The 20,732-nt window shown below is 47.7% G+C and overlaps 1 protein-coding gene across 1 annotated transcript in view; it reads right to left on the bottom strand.

Moving 5' to 3' along the window:
- The window catches only part of CTIF (cap binding complex dependent translation initiation factor), a 419,667-nt gene that overhangs the window by 309,022 nt on the left and 89,913 nt on the right, over window positions 1-20,732 (bottom strand). The window contains exons 3-4 of the mRNA XM_082254608.1: window positions 16,033-16,224; window positions 1,258-1,353 (exon numbers count right to left, since the gene is read on the bottom strand). Of these exons, the coding sequence (XP_082110734.1) occupies window positions 1,258-1,353; window positions 16,033-16,212 (276 nt within the window). The 5' untranslated portion in view covers window positions 16,213-16,224. The remainder of the gene's footprint in view (window positions 1-1,257; window positions 1,354-16,032; window positions 16,225-20,732) is intronic.

Genomic DNA, 20,732 nt, shown 5'->3' on the forward strand with positions numbered 1-20,732 from the left:
AGACCTCCAATGCTTCTGACGTGACCTTGCCTTTCAGCAGAGTCAAACGCACTCCAGCCTATAGGAAGAGGGAATTCTCACGGGATTTAGAGTTCATAGCTCGGCGAGGAGGCATTGTGAAGTCATCCTTGCATCCTGGAATGTCAGAGCCGGGGCCGAGGTGATTTTTTTCCTGTTTGCCATGGAAGGCCCACTTAAAAATCAAGCCAATACCTAATTTCAAATATTTACCTGAATCTGTGGTCATGTGACATGCTGGGTTCAAATTCTCTCTTTACTGTAGAATAGAAGGGTTCTTCTTTGAGTGTCACTGTTGCAGTCTTGTGACAGGGACACTTCTTATTGGGCCTAGAGGGGGGTTTCTTTCAAGGTCCTGAAGACTTCATCAGCCCATTACATCACAAGGAAGGGTCAGTACCAAGACGAGTCTGCAGCAGGCCTGGACTGCAGCAATGCATCATCAGTTATCATTTAATTAAAAAAACATTGTTGGACTGGAGGTAGTGGGGTGGGTTTTTATTTGTACGATGAGCTTATTAAGGCCGATCTCCAGCTTTAGCTTCAGTTTAAATCGTTTTTTGGACCAAGCTGGCCCAAATGAACTACTTCCCTCACTAACAAGTGCAGTCGCTGGGTGTGCTGTATAAACTGTACCGTAGCTGAGGCTACAAACAGTATACAGCGCTGAGTTCTGGGTGCGAAACGAGCCCTTCCTGTCTCGCAACTGGAACAAAATAGTTTCCGTCTGATTGTCACTCAGCCATTCATAGGTAACTTTATACTCTATCAATATGGATACCAAGCTTTCTCTGATTGGCTGACTCCGAGATTGTGACATCATCATCCCGCCTACCCGACTCAGCCAATCAGAGGAAGCTTTGTATTCATTGATAGAATACAAAGCTGCCTATGAATGGCAGAGGGTTGCTCAGAGCGACGCTACCTTGTTCCGGGTGTGAGAAAGGAAGAGTTCGGAATCACCCCACAGAATCGTACCTAGCCTCAGCTAGATACAGTTTATACAGCACACCCAGTGGCCACATAGGTTAGTAAGAGATATAGTTTGTTTGGGCCAGTTTGGCCCTATTTAAACTGAAACTAAAGCTGGAGATCAGCTTTAGCAACACAAAATTCAGGAAAAAGCTAAAAAAACACAACCTATTTAACACACTACATTGTAAAACCAGCCTCTGATGCCTCCCAATTGTGGAAAGTGAGAATGAGACCATCATAAATCGAACATAAGTATTTGCTCACCTGATTGTGGTTATAGGAAGGTCTTCTCCCTTTTGGCGAAGTTCGGTTTGGTGAAGTCCGGTTTGCATCCAGCTGTTCGTTACACTCCACCGTCCACTGCAAAATAATAACACCTACAGATCACAAGAACTCCGGGGAAAACACATAACCTATAATATAAATCAGAACAAACCAAAAAGCAGCTGATTGTGTCTCTTTTTGGTGCCTAAATGCGCACACTGGAAGAATAAAAAGGCAATAATTTCAAAACCATTTGTGTCCGTAGCAGGAAATGAGGCCAATCAGGAATAATGATCAATGTCTGTGGGATTCATATAACACACCAGCCATCATGCACAATAATCTTCCAGCCGACATAGAAGCCTGACCCATCAATAATTAGAGATTTCCCAGCTGAAGGAAAGCCACTTGTGAAATGTCACGGTCCTGTTACAGCTCGAAAACAGACATTCATCAGGAAGCACTGAAATGGAACTTGTTACAGTATTTTCACCAACCAATGCAATAATTAAAGTGTATGTTTCCCAACATTTCATAATTCTGATGCGTGTGTTGTACCGTGTACTTGTGTTAAAAGGTATCCTGTTCTCTTTCTATTGCTTCCTTTGTGTGAAATCCCTGCTGTTCCTGCCAGTCCCTCTGATTTCCTATTTCAAACTTGCCATGGCAGGCAGGAGAGAACATGCATCTCAGTGGACAGTTTTCTGGCTGTGCTGGGAGCACAGCCTTGCCTGTCATCCAATGGTTAGACTTGTGCTGACACGCCCCCTGCACAGCCAGTCACTGGAAAGAGCAAAGATTAGTGTGCTGCTGTTTCTCTGCCTCCCTCTGACACACCCCGTCTGCAGTATCCACCCCACCTTTCTAAGCACCTTATGCAGCTGAGAACAGAGTTTATGTATGTGATCACTTAAAAGAATAAATAAATGTATATATATATATATATATATATATATATATATATATATATATATATATATATATATATATATATATATATATATACACACACACACACACACACACATACATATACATATATACATAATGGATATAATAAGTCTAAACATCCCTGTTAAAATGTCTGGTTTCTGTAATGTAAAAAAAAAAAAATAATAATTTCAGAACTTTTTCCACCTTTATGTGACCTATAAACTTTTTTTTTTTTTTTGGGGGGGGGGGGGGATGAAAAGAAAAAAAATAGAATAATGTAGTTGCATATGTGCACACCCTCTTATAATAACTGGGGATGTTCAGAATTAAGCAATCACATTCATACTCATGTTAAATAGGGGTCATCACCTGCCATCATTTAAAGTGTCTCTGATTAACCCCAAATAAAGTCCAGCTGTTCTAGTAGGTCTTTCCTGACATTTTCTTAGTTGCATCCTACAGTAAAAGCCAAGGTCCGCAGAGAGCTTCCAAAGCATCAGAGGGATCTCATAGTTAAAAGGTATCAGTCAGGAGAAGGGTACAAAAGAGTTTCCAAGGCATTAGATAAACCATGGAACACAGGGAAGACAGTCATCATCAAGTGGAGAAAATATGGCACAACAATGACATTACCAAGAACTGGACTTCCCTCCAAAATTGATTTAAAGACAAGAAGAAAACTGGTCAGGGAGGCTGCCAAGAGGCCTACAGCAACATTGCCACTTCCATACTTGGGCCATTGCTGGCACTCTGCTCCTACATGTAAAATTCATCATTTTTTTTTACTAGGAACTTACTCGGAACCCCCAAACATTATATATTATTTTTTAGCAGAGACCCAAGGAAATAAAATGGCGGTCATTGCAAGTTTTTATGTCACACGGTATTTGTGCAGAAATTTTTCAAACACTTTTTTTTTTTTTTAAACAGTTTTATGAAAAAAAAAAAAAAACACTAAAGTTAGCCCAATTTTTTTGTACAATGTGAAAGATGTTACGCCGAGTAAATAGATACCTAGCATGTCACGCTTTAAAATTGCGCACACTCGTGTAATTATTATTACTATTATACAGGATTTATATAGCGCCAACAGTTTGCGCAGCGCTTTACAATGTGAGGGAAGACAATACAGTTACAATACAATTCAAAACAGGAGGAACTAGAGGGCCCTGCTCATTAGAGCTTACAATCTAGAAGTGGAATGATGCCAAACTTCAGTACTCAGAAATCTCTATAGGCACCGCTTTAAAAATTTTTACAGGTTACCAATTAAGAGCTACAGAGGAGGTCTTGGGCTAGAATTATTGCTCGCGCTCTAACGTTCGCGGTGATAACTCACATGTATTGAATGAACACCGTTTACATATGTGGCCGTGACGTACGCATGCGTTCGCTTCTGCGTGCGAGCACACAGGGACGGGGGCACTTTAATTTTTTATTGTTTATTTTTATATTTTCCCTTTAATTTTTTTTTTCTCTATTCCTATTACAAAAAATGAAAACATACCATCTCTTGCAATAGGATTAGTGCTTGACAGGTCCTCTTTATGGAGAGATCTGGGGTCAATAAGACCTCAGATCTCCCCTACAGGCTTGGAAAGTCTGAAATAAAAAAACAAAAAAAAAAAAAAACACGATCTCGGCTATCCAGCCGAGATCACTGCAGTAATGACAACTTCCAGGTCGGGCAAGAGACGTCATCATTCAGATATCCCCACTTAAAGCCCTGGACGTCATATGACGTCCAGCGTTAAGAAAGCGGTTAAAGGAGCTGCAGGAATATCTGGCAAGTACTGGCTGTGTGGTACATGTGACATCAATCTCCCGTATTCTTCATATGTCTGGGCTATGGGGTGGAGTGGCAAGACAGAAGCCTTTTCTTCCGAAGAAAAACATCCAAGTCTGGCTAAATTTTGCAAAAGCACATCTGAAGTCTCCCAAAAGCATGTGGGAAAATGTATTCTGCCCTGATGAAACCAAGGGTGAACTTTTTGGCCACAATTCCAAAAGAAAGGTTTAGTGCAAAAAAACACCTCACCTAAAGAACACCATACCCACAGTGAAGCATGGTGGTGGTAGCATAATGCTTTGGGGCTGTTTTTCTTCTGATGGGACAGGGGCCTTAGTCAAGGTAGAGGGAATTATGAGCAGTTCCAAACAGGGCCATCTTTAATATTGATTGGACCCTGGGCAAACATTTCTTTGGCGCCCAAAGAGAGAGAGAGAGAGAGAGAGAGAGAGAGAGTGGGGGGAGGGGATGAGAGAATGGGGGTTTAGAGTGAGAGAGTGGCATGAGAAAAGAGTAAGAGAGGGGTGAGGGGGGATTAGAGAGGTGTGACAGAGGGGTGGGTCAAAGAGAGAGGGGGTGGGAGAGAGGGTAAGAGGGGGGTGAGAGAGAGAGTGAGAGAGAGAGAGGGGGGGTGGGTGAGAGGGAGTGAGAGAGGGGGGGGAGTGAGAGGGAATGAGAGTGTGGTGTGAGAGGGGGTGAGAGGGGGGGTGGGTGAAAGAAAGAGGAGGGTGAGAGAGGAGGGACTGGGGATGAGGGAGAGAGGGGGGGGTTGGGGATGAGAGAGAGAGGGGGGGGTTGGGGATGAGAGAGAGAGGGGGGGTTGGGGATGAGAGAGAGAGAGGGGGGGTTGGGGATGAGAGAGAGGCAGGAATATGTCATATGACGTCCAGCAGTAAGGAAGTGATTAAAGGAGCTGCAGGAATATCTGGCAAGTACTGGCTGTGTGGTAATTTAGTTAGCCGCATCAGTTGTTATTACAAGAGATCCAACCGTCAGCTCTAAAAAAACAGTACCTGGGTAATTGCTGCATCTGCAGCCAAATGACGTACATTTACGTGATTTGGCAGCAAGTGGTTAAAGTGGTATTTTAGTCAAAAGATAAAGTCCTGCTAGATCACCCCAGGCTGGCCCCTTTGCAGGTACAGCTATGTAAAACATTAAAAATAAGTATCTATACTATTTTAAATCTAATAATACACCCCTGGGTCCCTTTGGAGAAAACTTCAGCTAGCTAGCTGGCAGGAATTTAGCTGGTGCACCATGGATACCAGCATCCGACAGGGGTCTCTCGGAGTGGACCTCTCCATTGACGAAGACCACCCTCGGGGTGTGGGATAGGCTCAATGCGGGGGGGGGGGGGGGGGGACTATTCCTCCGGTACCTCTCCGCTGGCCCCTCTGGGGGGCTATCCTTGGTTCCCACCAGGTGAGGACCCACATTTCTTTCAGGCTTGGGGAAGACCTTTTGTGGGAAATATGCGCCGTTTGGACAGTTATTCCATTAGCCACCCCACAGTCCCGTTTTGGCACCTTCCCTTTGTCCTCTTGGCGTTCTAGACAACTGACAGACTTTGTCTCTAGACTTTTCTCCCCACTTCGCTCAAAGACACACTTTACCCCTTTGAGAAGTGGGTTGCGTTGCCACCTGATTCCCTAACATTTGCTTTAACATATGTATAAACTAGTGCTCGGCACAGTTTCGCATACGGTACCTTATTAGATCAGGGACTGGGAGAGAGAGCTGGGAGCGATGTTCTCGCCCCAACAGATCACCAAGATTATGCGTTTGGCACATGTTTCTATCAGCACATGGGTCCAGGAGTCCTCCTAGAAGTTCCTTTCCCGGTGGTATAGAACCCCCACTAAACTGGCACAGATGTTCCCTACCGCAGACCCCAGATGTTGGAGGGGCTGCGGCCAAGAAGGCACGTTCCTTCACATATGGTGGGAGTGTCCCCTACTCAGACCCTTTTGGGATGCAGTGAGCCTTTGGATTCAGAAGCGGACTGTCAACCCTTCGGAACGCACCCCGTTCCAGTACCTTTTTCATGATGTACACTCCCCTATTGAGATACAAACGTAGTACCACCCCATTTTTGCTAAACGCTGCCAAGTGTCTAATTCGAGGCATTGGAAGCAGACCACTTGCCCCATTTTGGCTGAGTGGAAACGGGAGGTGAATGGGATAATGGGTGCAGAAAGAGGGTATTGACACTCAGGGGGCAGCAATCCCTGTTCATGGACATATGGACGGGCTGGATGTTTTACGCTGATGAGCTCCCAAAAGAGTGACATGGTTAAGCCAGGTTCCGGTGCTGAGTCTCTGGGATGGGGGCGGCGCCTCTCCCTGCAACGTCCTTCCTCCTGGCCTGAAGCTTCCCTCCTAGCCGTACTCCTTCCAGACCCCCCCCCCCTTTTTTTTTTTTTACTCTTCTCTTTCTTGTTCTCTATATGTCTCCTCCTTTCCGGCTCCCTAGGGGGCAGTTCTTTTCTTTCTCTTGATTTACTACCTACCCTGTTTTTACTTCACCAACATGATTACTGATGATGTGGCAGCTTAGTCTAGTCGTTGGTTATATATGCTGTCGCAGAGCTACCGGGCCACGCTGGGGGGTTCATCCCCGGGGGCAAAGCCCAGACATTCGGGCAAGGAGGTTTATAAGATTTTTCTGTCTGGCCGACAGGCACACTCTACATGTTCAGCAAACCTGCCCCTAATTTCTGTGACCATCGCCTGCCTCATGTTCTGCCTTTACCATATATTGTTTACGCTGATGACTGTTTGTTGCTTCTTCTATATTCTGTTTATTTGAAAAATAAAGATTAAAAAAATAAATAAATAAAAATCGAATACACTGTCTCACCCTGCTCTGCACATGCTCAGTTGCTCTCCATTTATAGGCACTGCCGATTTGTAGAGGTCGATCTGCTGGCAGCTTTCAGCCAAGGAAGCTGCTTCTATTTGATCTGCAACTGCACATGTGATCAGTTATGACACCAGTCATTTGATGGTTTGACAGTTTGGTTGTGGACACCAACAAATGTGACAGTTGGCAATCCAGGAATGTAACTTTTTTTTAAACTGTTTAAATCGATGGGTTTAGTTCCGCTTTATGATTGAATCCTGTCCAGGGGCGCTGGGCTTTAGCGAAATGGCGGCCTCCAACAAGAAGAAACAGGAACAATGCTGGAGGCCATTTACAGCACACACTAATTTTGGTTGCATAAATATTAATGTGAAATGTATGTTCATTGCTAAAGAACAATATTTTTTGTCAAGTTGTTATGGGTAAATTTCCGTTTTAATCCATCCAGACTTGGGAACCAAGCCATGCAAATCTCCCAGGACTGCACATTCTCTCTTTAAGAGTCTCACTTTTTATCGTGGTCTCTCTCTCCCCACCCACCAGGGAAATTGTTTTACATCCTGCATCAGTGAAATGACAGGAAGAGTAAATCCCTTCTCAACAGATGTTTCTATTGGGAGATACCCCTTAAAGCGGAGTTCCACCCAAAAGTGGAACTTCCGCTTTAAGTAGTCCTAACCCCCTGACATGCCACATTTGGCATGTCATTTTTTTTGGGGGGGGGGGGGGGAGCGGGTACCTAGTTTTGAGATGTACCCGCTCCCACTTCCGCTCGGAGCGCCACGGCGCACTGAGCGGAAGTTCTTCTCTCCCCCTCCCTCCCTGCAATCTTCTGGCACACGTCAGAGGTCCCAGAAGATTGCCGGCCAATCAAGATGTGCAGCGCAACTCGCGCATGCGCAGTGCGTACCCGGCTGTGAAGCCGCAAACTGTCACAGCCGGGTGCCCACACCAGTGATGCCGGCGTCGCTGAGACCAGAGGGAGAGGATCGAGGCTTCGGGCGGCCGCATCGCTGGACCAGGGGACAGGTGAGTGTGTGTTTATTAAAAGTCAACAGATACACTTTTTGTAGCTGCTGACTTTTAATAAAAGGCTGGAACTCCGCTTTAACTGCTTTTCATTTTCCCTCTGGGTTTCTGTCCTGATAACGCCAAAAACGGACAGTGAAGTTGATAAATGGGAAATAAAAAAGGAAAGAAAGTTTCTCTTAAAGCCTATAAAAGGCAACATTTTACCCCCATTTAAAATAGAGTACAGTAGTGAACAGTTTAAACCATTGTCATTTTTTGCAAACTATAACCCACAGGAGAAATTTCCATTTAATTCCTGTCCTATAGACCCAACATGCCATTATCATATCTGATCGTTTATTGTATTAACTTTAGAGTGCTCAAGTTGTAGCACATACAAACATTTTTATGCCCCTGATGAAGCCATGAAAAGTAGAGATACGTGCTGGGTTAGGTTTTGCGGGAAAAAGGGAATTACTTTGAATGAGATGGCAAATTTTAGATAGGGAGAGAAAAAGCAGTACAATCAGTAACGTTTGGATAGGAGTAGGCAGTGGCGGCTGGTGCTCAAAATTTTTTGGGGGGGCGCAAAAAGAAAAAAATGGATTTTTGTAAAATCTTACCGTAAAATCCTTTTCTCTTAAGCTCATTGACAGACGCAGTCCTCTTGATTAATAACACATTGGGTTATACTGCCCTCTACAGGAGTAGGACACTAGACGGAAGGAAAACGTTCTGGCCACACCTTAGGGGCAGTCCCAGAGGGTATATCCTCTCACTCCCTGCTACAGGATGTCAGTTATGTCACAAAGCAGTGTCAGAGAATTTAACCAAACCCCACTCAAAAAAACCGAGTGGCGGGTACTGCGTCTGTCAATGAGCTTAAGAGAAAAGGATTTTACGGTAAGATTTTACAAAAATCCATTTTTCTCTGTCGCTCATTGACAGACGCAGTCCTCTTGATTAATAACACATTGGGACGTCCCAAAGCAGTGCCACAAATGAGGGGTGGGATAACAGAAATCAAAATCTAGAAGGCCCAACCGGAGCCAACTAAAAGCATCAAGGACTCATCGAGCAAAAGGATGAGACCTAAGTGAAAAACCTCACAAACCCTCGAGGTAGACCAACAGTCTCCTCACACAGCGGCCTGCAGGAACCTTGCAGCCAAAAAGAGGCATCCGACGATGCCATCACATCAACCTTATATAATTTTGTAAAGGTATGAACCGACGACCAAGTAGTCGCCTTGAAAACCTGGACCACTGACGCCTGATGGCGGAAGGCCCAGGAAACACTAAGCGCCCGAATAGAGTGCGCCTTAACAGGGAACGGGGGATTCCGACCCTTAATAGAATAAGCCTGTACCACCGTCTATCTGATCCATCTAGAGATAGTCATGGCAGAAACAGGCAACCCCTTTCTAGGGCTATCCGTGATCACAAAAAGTGAATCCGTTTTACGAAACGAGTTCGTAGTAGTCAAGTGTACCCTGATTGTCCGAACCCCATCCAAGGAGTGTAATGCAACCTCCCAAGGATGGCTAGGCTTAGGACACAGGGAAGGTAACACAATATTCTTATTCAGATGAAACTCTGAAACCACTTTAGGAAGGAAGGATGGATTCGGACGAAGAACCACCTTATCCCTATGAACCACCAGATATGGGGAACGACAAGATAATGCGGCCAGTTCTGGCACCCTGCGTGCAGAAGTAATCCAAGAAGGCCACCTTCTGGGATAATGTAAGCAAGGGAATCTCCCCAATATCTTCAAAAGGAGGTTTCTGAAGAACCGACAACACTAAATTAAGATCCCAGGGCGGTAAGGGTGCGCGCACTGGCGGAGCCAGGTGTCGCACCCCCTGGATGAAATTGCGCACCAAGGAATGAGTAGCCAAAGGTTTCTGAAAGAAGATTGCTAACGCTGAAACCTGACCCTTGATAGTGCTAAAGGACAGCTTCTGCTCAACCCCCTGTTGTAGAAAGGCCAAAATTCGGGTCACCGAATAAGTACGTGGGGGAAATCCAAGCGATTCACACCACGCAATATAAGACCTCCATGCGATAATAGACTTTGCTGGAAGTCGCCTTCCTTGCTTTGATTAGAGTAGGAATAACTGAAGCTGACAACCCTTGTCCTTCAGTACCTGAGTCTCAATGGCCAGGCCATTAAAACCCGCGATAGTAAAGCAAGATGGAAGATCGGTCCCTGAGACCGCAGATCCTCCCTGAGAGGAAGTCTCCAAGGAGCGTCCGCGACTAGCCTCACCAAGTCGGCGTACCAGGCTCGACGAGGCCAGTCCGGAATTACCAGGATAACTGGAATTCCCTCCACCTCTATCCTGCAAAGAAGTTCCCGCAGTAACTTGAGAGGATGGAAGGCATACCGTAGCTGATACTGCCCCCACGGGGTGATCAGCGCGTCTGCTGCGTCCGCTAGAGGATCACAGGCGCGAGCTACAAACCTCCGCACTTTCCTGTTGCGCCGAGACGCCAACAGATCCACATCCGGGGTGCCCCAATGAAGGGACAGCTAGTGAAATACCTCTGGATGAAGAGGCCATACCCCTTGATCCAGAATCTGACGGCTGAGATAATCTGCCTGCCGATTTCCCACCCCCAGAGTGAATACTGCGGAGAGAGCCGGAACAAACCGTTCCGTCCAACGAAAGATGCTGGTCCTTTCGATGGCCACCAGGACACTCTAGGTGCCCCTTTGATGATTGACATAAGCCACGATTGGATCTGAACCGGGATGCCCTAGAGCTGCTCGGTCCAGTAAATCCGACAAAGTCTGATAGCTCTCAGTTCCGATACCTTTATTGGTAACCTGGATACTATCGGAAGGAATGACTTCCCCTGGTTGAGCATCGGAGACCGAAGCCACCAGACCAGAGACTCCCTGGTCCGCTCGCTCAACCGGATCCGATTGTCCAGAGAATCGAGATTCCGATTCCATTTGAGAAGAATCTCCTCTTGGAGAATTCGGGTATGAGACTGGGCGAACGGTACTGCCTCTAAGGAGGCCACCATCAGTCCCAGCCAGTTGACGGACAGCAACATCCGAATCGTTGACTGAACCTTCTGGAGTTTCTCCGCAAGGAGAAACACTCTTGCCAAGGATCTCCCAGATAGTTCAGTCTCCTGGTGGGAACCAGGAATGATATTTGGGAAAAGCGAAGAAAACGCTGATGTCCTGCGAAGATGGGGATATAAAGAAAGGAATCCTAAATGTCTATGGACGCCAGGAAATCCCCCTGATGCAGGGAGGCCACCACTGTTCGGATGGACTCCCTCTTTCCCAAGTCCAGAATTTGGACGCACCTTGCCCTCTTTCCTGGGCATTGTGAACAGGTTCGAATAGAACCCCTGAAAACGTTCTATCCAAGGAACGGGAACTACCGCTCCCTGTAGCATACGAATGTTGGGAGGGAAGAATCGCACCGGTAGAAGTGATCGAATACTCGATCTTGTGCCTCTTGAACCCCTTTGTCCGGAATTCAGGAAAACCATGGATCTGGAAACCGGTGAAGACGTCCCCCCACCCCAGAGATGGGTGGGGGCGCATCAGGCTGTCTTAGCAAGAGAGTGCTCTTGCCCCCCAGTGAGATCCTTATAATCTCACCCAAACAGGCGATCCCCTTGAAAGGGGAGATTAGACAACCCATCTTGAAACTAAACCAATGGCAACCACTGGCCTAAAGGTTGACCCTATCAGGGAAAAAATGAAGCGGGATTCCGCTTTTACTCTTCGATCCACCGGATCCCTAAAGGACGGAGCGTCCGCCAACAGGATAACAGTGGCTTTATCTGGAAATCGGTGAGTCCACCACTGGTGGTACCATCCATCTTTTAAGGAGGGATTCCTCAAACGGATAGCGCCTAGCCATGCGTTTGGAAATAGCAGGGGTACGTTTCAGACGACCCCATTTGGGAAAAGGAAAATCCTTCGCCATTTTGGTAGCTAACTAGTACCAAAAAGGAATTTTAGTCTCAGCTACCTCTGCCGGTATAACCTCAAGACTTAAGGTTTCCCGGACAGGCACAACTAGTGCATCCACCAACGCTTCTTCTTGTGCTATGGTGGAGGCAAAAACGTCCTCCTCACTGTCTGAGGAGACCGTACCTGAGACAGCAGCCCCAGAAGAGGGACCTGCAGCTGCAGTGACAAGCTCAGAATCCGTATCTGAAATATCAGATGAAATAGGGGTAGGCGGGGGTCGCTTTGTTGACCCCCGTCCCTGACCGGCCACCTCCACCGGGGATACCAAAAGACTCCAAAACTGCTGATAATGCATCAATTACACGTGGGGCACTGGAGGGTCCTGCGGCCACCTCGAGGGGATCAGGTGGGGATACATGTGTGGCAGGGTCCATGATTATACAAGACACTTGCCAGCGACAAAAAAATTGCAAAGTAAAAAAAAAAAATTTTTTTTCCGTAATCCCCCAGCGCAACAGCGCCCCTCAGTGTTACCTGCTTTTTTGGACCCCACAGAGAGAGAGAGACCCCAAGGCTCACCACCTGATGCACAAAAGTTTTCTATCAACCTGCTTCAGCGCTGTCCTGTTACAGACAGGAAGTCTTTGGCCCTTTTTCCCTTGAAAAGGAGGCGGCTCCGCCCCTTTACACGCCTTCCGGCGCCTCCCATGTTTCTCCACGAGGTGGCTGGTCATCTCCAAAATGGCCGCCCCCATGCTGGAGACACGAGGCTACGCCAAGATGGCGGCCCCGCGCGACCTACGGGAAAATGGCGGCGGCCTGTGGAAGATGGCAGCGGCCTGCTGCTGCCTGCGAAAGAGCTATCGGCCTATGCGGCCTGCGGGAGCCTGTGGGAGGATGGCGGCCTGCGGGAGGATGGCGGCCTGCGGATGGCGGTAGTCCAGGCACAGGCATCGGCCTGTCCTGCAATCTTATCAGGTAGGATGCTCTTTGTATATGGCCATCACAGTATTGCCACTGACCTTTAGTCATAGTCCCTTAACAGTGCCCACTATACAGTGACTGTAGATAGTCAGCTCCCAAACCAAGCCTCCTGGTCTTTTTTTCACACAATCACACTCAATTGGGGGATCTGTGACCTGTTATAGGATAGAGGGGAGACCCAGGATCCTGAGCGTCCGACCATCCCACGTCCACCAACAAACCCGTCAGGGGGAGAGGGGAAACATTCTACTCACCATACCGGAACCAGGCGGGCGCCAACTCTTGACAGAACCCCTCTCCACCGAAGTGGGGGGGGGGGCTGTCGACCAATACGGATGCCGTGACTCAGTTTCTAACTGGTCGTCGGCGTCCAGGCGAGACGTTTAACTCGGAGGGTCAGTCCCCGTCCAGTGGGACTAGGTCGCGGCCGACCCAGCGCGGAGCTAGGGCCTGCACGCGCTCGCAGGCTGACTGGGGTGACCACTGGATCTCAACATCCAGCCCGTCGCCCAGTTCAGCGTACTTGCTTGAAGATCTCACAGGAACAACTGGAGAAAAAAAGCTGTCTATTAAAAAAGTCTTTCTAAAAAAAAAATCTTGCCAGGACCAAGGATCCCAGCAAGGAACTTAGGTCCTTACTCCTAACTAGACAGAAAAAAAACTGACATTCTGTAGCAGGAAGTGAGAGGATATACCCTCTGGGACTGCCCCTAAGGTGTGGCCAGAACGTTTTCCTTCCGTCTAGTGTCCTACTCCTGTAGAGGGCAGTATAACCCAATGTGTTATTAATCAAGAGGACTGCGTCTGTCAATGAGCGACAGAGAAATGTAATAGGCATTGCGGCAAAAAACGCTGTAAAAAATTGCGTGACTTTGAGGTCGCAAAAGTGTGAAAGGGGCCTTCAGTAATTAAGGTATAGTGTGCCCCCTTTCAATGCAGAGAGACCAGCGTGCCCCCTTTCAAAGCACAGTGACCAGCGTGCCCCCTATTAATGCACAGTGAGCAGCGCGCCCCCTTTCAATGCAGAGTGACCAGCATGCCCCCTTTCAATGCAGAGTGACCAGCATGCCCCCTTTCAATGCAGAGTGACCAGCATGCCCCCTTTCAATGCAGAGTGACCAGCATGCCCCCTTTCAATGCAGAGTGACCAGCATGCCCCCTTTCAATGCACAGTGACCAGCGTGCCCCCTTTCAATGCACAGTGACCAGCGTGCCCCCTTTCAATGCACAGTGACCAGCGTGCCCCCTTTCAATGCACAGTGACCAGCGTGCCCCCTTTCAATGCACAGTGACCAGCGTGCCCCCTTTCAATGCACAGTGACCAGCGTGCCCCCTTTCAATGCACAGTGACCAGCGTGCCCCCTTTCAATGCACAGTGACCAGCGTGCCCCCTTTCAATGCACAGTGACCAGCGTGCCCCCTTTCAATGCACAGTGACCAGCGTGCCCCCTTTCAATGCACAGTGACCAGCGTACATGTCCCCTTCAATGCAGTGACCAGCGTACATGCCCCCTTCAATGCAGTGACCAGCGTACATGCCCCCTTCAATGCAGTGACCAGCGTACATGCCCCCTTCAATGCAGTGACCAGCGTACATGCCCCCTTCAATGCAGTGACCAGCGTACATGCCCCCTTCAATGCAGTGACCAGCGTACATGCCCCCTTCAATGCAGTGACCAGCGTACATGCCCCCTTCAATGCAGTGACCAGCGTACATGCCCCCTTCAATGCAGTGACCAGCGTACATGCCCCCTTCAATGCAGTGACCAGCGTACATGCCCCCTTCAATGCAGTGACCAGCGTACATGCCCCCTTCAATGCAGTGACCAGCGTACATGCCCCCTTCAATGCAGTGACCAGCGTACATGCCCCCTTCAATGCAGTGACCAGCATACATGCCCCCTTCAATGCAGAGATCAGCGTACATGCCCCCTTCAATGCAGAGATCAGCGTACATGCCCCCAATGTAGTGACCAGCGTACATGCCCCCAATGTAGTGACCAGCATACATGCCCCCAATGCAGTGACCAGCATACATGCCCCCAATGCAGTGACCAGCGTACATGCCCCCAATGTAGTGACCAGCGTACATGCCCCCGATGCAGTGACCAGCATACATGCCCCCAATGCAGAGATCAGCGTGCGTGCCCCCAATGTAGTGACCAGCATACATGCCCCCAATGCAGAGATCAGCATGCGTGCCCCCTTACTTACCTGGAGCAGCGGCGGCGGCGATCGGCTTCTCCTCAGTCCCCCGAACGGCGGCTTCTCCTCGGTCCCGGCGGTGCGTCTCCTCCAATCCTTCCGCTCCCGCCTCCTCCTCGGCCAATGGCATGGGGTTTGCCTTGCGGCCAATCAGGAAGCGCGTATTGGACGCGCTTCCTGATTGGCCAGGAGGAGGATCGGTGTGACCATAGTGAATTTTCATTCGCTATTGTCACACAATGGGTGGGCTCGGGACGCACTGCTCTGCGCCCCGGATCCACCCTTTGCATCGCCCTATTAGAGCCTCTGGCTCGAATCAGGTGATGCAAAAAAAAAAAAATCCCCATTGAACTCCATGCGTCCGGCGCCCCTGCATGCAGATTAGGGGGCCGGCGCCCCTAACGAACCGGCCGCCACTGGGAGTAGGATCACCTATTTCCTGAATTATTTTAGTCAAATTAAAGAATCAGAAAAGAAATAGGGTAACATTATACTGACCCATTCAACAAAAAGGAGAATAAAGTGAAGAGTACAATTTGGAGAGCAATGGAGGAAAAGGAAACAAGGAATATCTTAAATGGTGCAAATTGGCATTTCATTTAATTTGTCACTGGGGAGGTGCAATAAGGAAAATAAATTAAAAACACATAAAAAAATACTTCTCTGTGGAAAAAAAAAATATCCAACACCACAAAAAGCATATTAAAAGTAAGCAAAAGTAGGTTTTGTGTTCTCTGATGGAGTGAAAAAGTCAAGGAGTAATGAATGCCGTATCCAGTACGCCAGTCATGAAAACATTATAAACCCCAGATGCAAAGTAAAAATGGGGGGGAAAAAACTCTCTGGAGAAAATAGGCCCAATAGGACTTTCCAATGTGAAGAAAATGCCTTATTGGTAACTGTCTAAAGCGTCCCCATTAGAAGATTTCCCCTCTATTCCTGTACTCATGACATCTCAAACAAATGATTTGGCTTTACATGCCCTTTAATCATATCCCAATAGTAGTAGATCTCGTTTTGCTTCACTACTTAGCACACTCACCTGGGATATACTAGACTCTGTATTCTCGTTCTCCCCCTCTCCCTCGATCTTGTCTGTCAGCAGTCCCTGGACTTGGTACTCCAGTACGTAGCTATCGATGAACCTCTCAAGCTCTTCAATCTCCTGGGAACGGCTGCTTCCAGCTTCTGAGGAGGCTGATGCCACAGACGAGTTTTCCATCGCTTGTTCACTCTAAACACAAAGACAAATCAGGATCCATTAATTCACAGCTAGGGTGACTTATCTGCTAAAGGGCATTTTAGTTATTTCTGGAATCAGCCAGGCTGAGTTAATTTTTATGGCTTATTTTATATAAGCAGAGGAACTCAACAGTTAGATCTTCGTGTCATAGTTCCCAACTCAGCCCCCCAACCAACTTGAAGTCTCCTCTCTTCCAGTTACATTCGTCATTGATGGTGGGAACCCCTCATAATAACAACGAGTGTGCAGATCTGCAGCATTTCCCACCTGTGACATTGACTTTTTGACCACTTTACCATTCAACTGAAGGACCATTATATTGTGGCGTGGTCAGAACGTCAGAGACTCGTGAGCAGTTATGTAAAATGCCTACAAGTAGTAATTACTGCTAAAGGGGCAATACCAGCTTAAGAGGCCAAGAGTGTACTTATTTCCTCCTGTGTGTACCATTACATATACAGGCGATCCCTGGGTTACAAACAAGATAGGGACTGTAGGTTTGTTCTTAAGTCGAATTTGTTTGTAAGTCGGAAAAGGTATATTTTTTAAGTGTAGCCCCAGCCAAAATAAGAATTTTTAAGTTTTTTGGATAGCATAGGGAAGGGATAACACCCCTGTACCATTTGTTTTGCTGTCTGTACCCCTGTTCAGTAGATTTCACCTCACTTTCTGTCCCTATGACAATTGAATTTTGAAAAATTTGGATTGTTGTGGAAACAAGGATTGGTGATAAAGCTTCAGTGGAGACACCTTTTTCCCATGAGATCTCTTACAGGAAGGAGTGAATTCCCCTTCCTATGGGTAGATTTCTTCTCACTTTCTGTCGTCTCCCTCCGTTTGTAAGTCGGATGTTTGTAACCAGTGGCGGCCCATTCGTTACATCCATGCGTCCGGCCCCCAAATCTGCATGCAGGGGCGCCGGACGCATGGAGTTCAATGGGTTTTTTTTTTTGGCATCACCTGATTAGAGCCAGAGGCTCTAATAGGGCGATGCAAAGGGTGGACCCGGGGCGCAGAGCAGTGCGTCCCGAGCCCACCCATTGTGTGACAATAGCGAATGAAATTTCGCTATTGTCACACCGATCCTCCTCCTCGCCAATCAGGAAGCGCGTCAGATTCCTGATTGGCCGCAAGGCAAACCCCATGCCATTGACCGAGGAGGAGGCAGGAGCGGAAGGACTGGAGGAGACGCGCCGCCGAGACAGAGAAGAAGCCGCCGTTCAGAGGACTGAGGAGAAGCCGATCGCCGCCGCTGCTGCTCCAGGTAAGTAAGGTGGCACGCACGCTGATCTCTGCATTGGGGGAATGTATGCTGGTCACTGCATTGGGGGCACGCACGCTGATCTCTGCATTGGGGGCATGTACGCTGCTCACTACTTTGGGGGCATGTACGCTGGTCACTACTTTGGGGGCATGTACGCTGGTCACTACTTTGGGGGCATGTACGCTGGTCACTACTTTGGGGGGCATGTACGCTGGTCACTACTTTGGGGGCATGTACGCTGGTCACTACTTTGGGGGGCATGTACGCTGGTCACTACTTTGGGGGGCATGTACGCTGGTCACTGCTTTGGGGGCATGTACGCTGGTCACTGCTTTGGGGGCATGTACGCTGGTCACTGCTTTGGGGGCATGTACGCTGGTCACTGCTTTGGGGGCATGTACGCTGGTCACTGCTTTGGGGGCATGTACGCTTATCTCTGCATTGGGGGGAATGGTATGCTGGTCACTGCATTGAAGGGGGCATGTATGCTGGTCTCTGCATTGGGGGCATGTACGCTGGTCACTGCATTGAAGGGGGCATGTACGCTGGTCACTGCATTGAAGGGGGCATGTACGCTGGTCACTGCATTGAAGGGGGCATGTACGCTGGTCACTGCATTGAAGGGGGCATGTACGCTGGTCACTGCATTGAAGGGGGCATGTACGCTGGTCACTGCATTGAAGGGGGCATGTACGCTGGTCACTGCATTGAAGGGGGCATGTACGCTGGTCACTGCATTGAAGGGGGAACGCTGGTCACTGTGCATTGAAAGGGGGAACGCTGGTCACTGTGCATTGATAGGGGGCACGCTGGTCACTGTGCATTAATAGGGGGCACGCTGGTCACTATGCATTGAAAGGGGGCACGCTGGTCTCTCTGCATTGAAAGGGGGCACGCTGGTCTTGCTGCATTGAAAGGAGGCACGCTGGTCTCGCTGCATTGAAAGGGGGCACACTATACCTTAATTACTGAAGGCCCCTTTCACACTTTTGCGACCTCAATGTCACGCAATTTTTTACTGAGTTTTTAGCTGCAAAGCAATGCCTATTACATTTTTCTGTTTGGGCCCCCCCAAAAAATTTTCAACACCAGCCTCCACTGTTTGTAACCCTGTATTGAAATGTTTGTATGTGGCTTAAAAGCCAAATTTTCCTTGCCTACTAAAAAGCTGTGGGTCTGGCTCACAAGGGTTGTATCATGCCACTGCAGAGGGTGCCGTTGCTCCCACAGCAAGCGTCTTGGTCCTGTTTGCAGCCTACAGTGAGAAAATAATGAGTCTGGAGAACAGGTAAAGCTGAATTAGACTGTGGTGAGGGCAGCCAGCATTTGCCAAAACTTACCTAGGGGTCTTCTCCAGTGATGTAAGCAGGGCCGCTGATAGGGGGGAACCCAGTCCTCCTGTAGGGGGCCCAGGCACACAGGGTGGCCCAAACAGCACGGGGAATTGGTGCGGTCAGGAGGAGGGGCAATTACAGAAGGACAAATGTGGACAATGAACCAATGCGCTAACCAATAAATAAATAAACTTGTAAATAACTGTGTAGGGCAAGGTAATGGCAGCCAATTTTTTGTAGTGTCACCACATACAGTAAGTACTAAATTATAATAGGAAATTGGCGCTAGAATAAACAGATAAAAAACATGCATATAAATATAATAAAATCAATAATGTGAAAAATTCTGCTAATATGTGAAAAAGACTTCAATAAAACAATCAAAATATAATATACATAGTGCACTAAGTGTGAAAAAAATATACCAAAATAAAGCTCCAGTAGAAAAACACAAATCTATGAAAAGATGAATAATATATAAAAGGAAGTGTCTGTAAAGACATTTGATAAAACCCTTGATAAAGTCACGCAATTTGTGACGCAACGCGCCGGGGGAGCCGGGTGACATCGCTTCTGTTTTTTTGGCCAAGATCTTTAGTCCTACATCCACATACTACACACCATCTGGAGACTCTGCAGGTCTATTCCACCAACATATTGGATCGTTTTAAATGAGTTGCTAAAATGTTTTTAATAATACATACTACTTGAATTACTACACTATGGAGTCATACCTTTTCTTTTCATGAGCTGATTGCTGCTGCTGTGGAGGATCTGATACAAATTGGGAGTATTAGCGTTTGTGGTCATTATTCCTGCATTAAGCTAATCACCATTGTTGGGGGAGGATTTGTCTCTACTTTGGATACATCTGAATGCGAGCAATATTCTGCATTGAGGTGAGCGTCCACTGCCCCTATAGGTGGTTAACTGTTTGCTGGTTTTCGGGGATCTTTTTGCACAGAAGACAGGTTTCTTTCTTTGATGATCGCCACCTATCTGTTTGAACTTTACAGACACTTACTTTATATATTATTTAGGGATAGACCAATATGTTTTTTTCAGGGCAGATACCGATACCGATATTTTGGTCACAACGTATCGGTCGATATTTTGTACATTTAAAGTTTTGAAAAATAAAGACAATTTTTGACACAAATCTGGTACTGAAAATGGTAATTTTTGTTGAATGCTTAATGGGTGGCTGGCTGGCACCCTGTGGTGGCTGGCTGGCTGGCACAAGGGCTGTGGGTGGCTGGCTGGCACAGGGCCTGTGGGTGGTTGGCTGGCTCACTGGTACAGTGTCTGTGGCTGGCTGGTACAGGGCCTGTGGATGTGGATGGCTGGCACCGAGCTGCTGTGGGTGGGTGTATGGCTGCGATACACTTCCGCGAGACTAGTCCCGACTCCAGACGATGCTGTCCAAGGCGAGGGAAGTGGCCTAAGAAGGCAGAATGACGTCACAAAAATATCGGCAATATCGGCCAGTTCCAGGGCCGATGCCGATATAATCGGGGAAAGTGCATATCGGCCACAGATATCGGACTTGCCGATAAATGGATTTTTGTAAGAACTTACCGTAAAATCCTTTTCTCTTAAGCTCATTGACAGACGTAGTCTTCTTGATTCTCAAGAGCTGGGTTATGTTGTCTCCGCAGGAGTAGGACTAGGCAGAATGACAAAACGTTCTGGCTCCACCCTAGGGGGCAGTCCCTGAGGGTATATCCTCCCTCTCTCTGCTACAGGGAATCAGTTCTGTTTAAAGCAGTACAGAGAATTTAACCCAACCCAACTCAATGATAGAGGGGCGGGTACTACGTCTGTCAATGAGCTTAAGAGAAAAGGATTTTACGGTAAGTTCTTACAAAAATCCATTTTTCTCTATCGCTCATTGACAGACG

Source organism: Pelophylax lessonae (genome assembly GCF_965119305.1).
Source record: "Pelophylax lessonae genome assembly, chromosome: 1".
NCBI classification, from domain to species: Eukaryota; Metazoa; Chordata; class Amphibia; order Anura; family Ranidae; genus Pelophylax; species Pelophylax lessonae.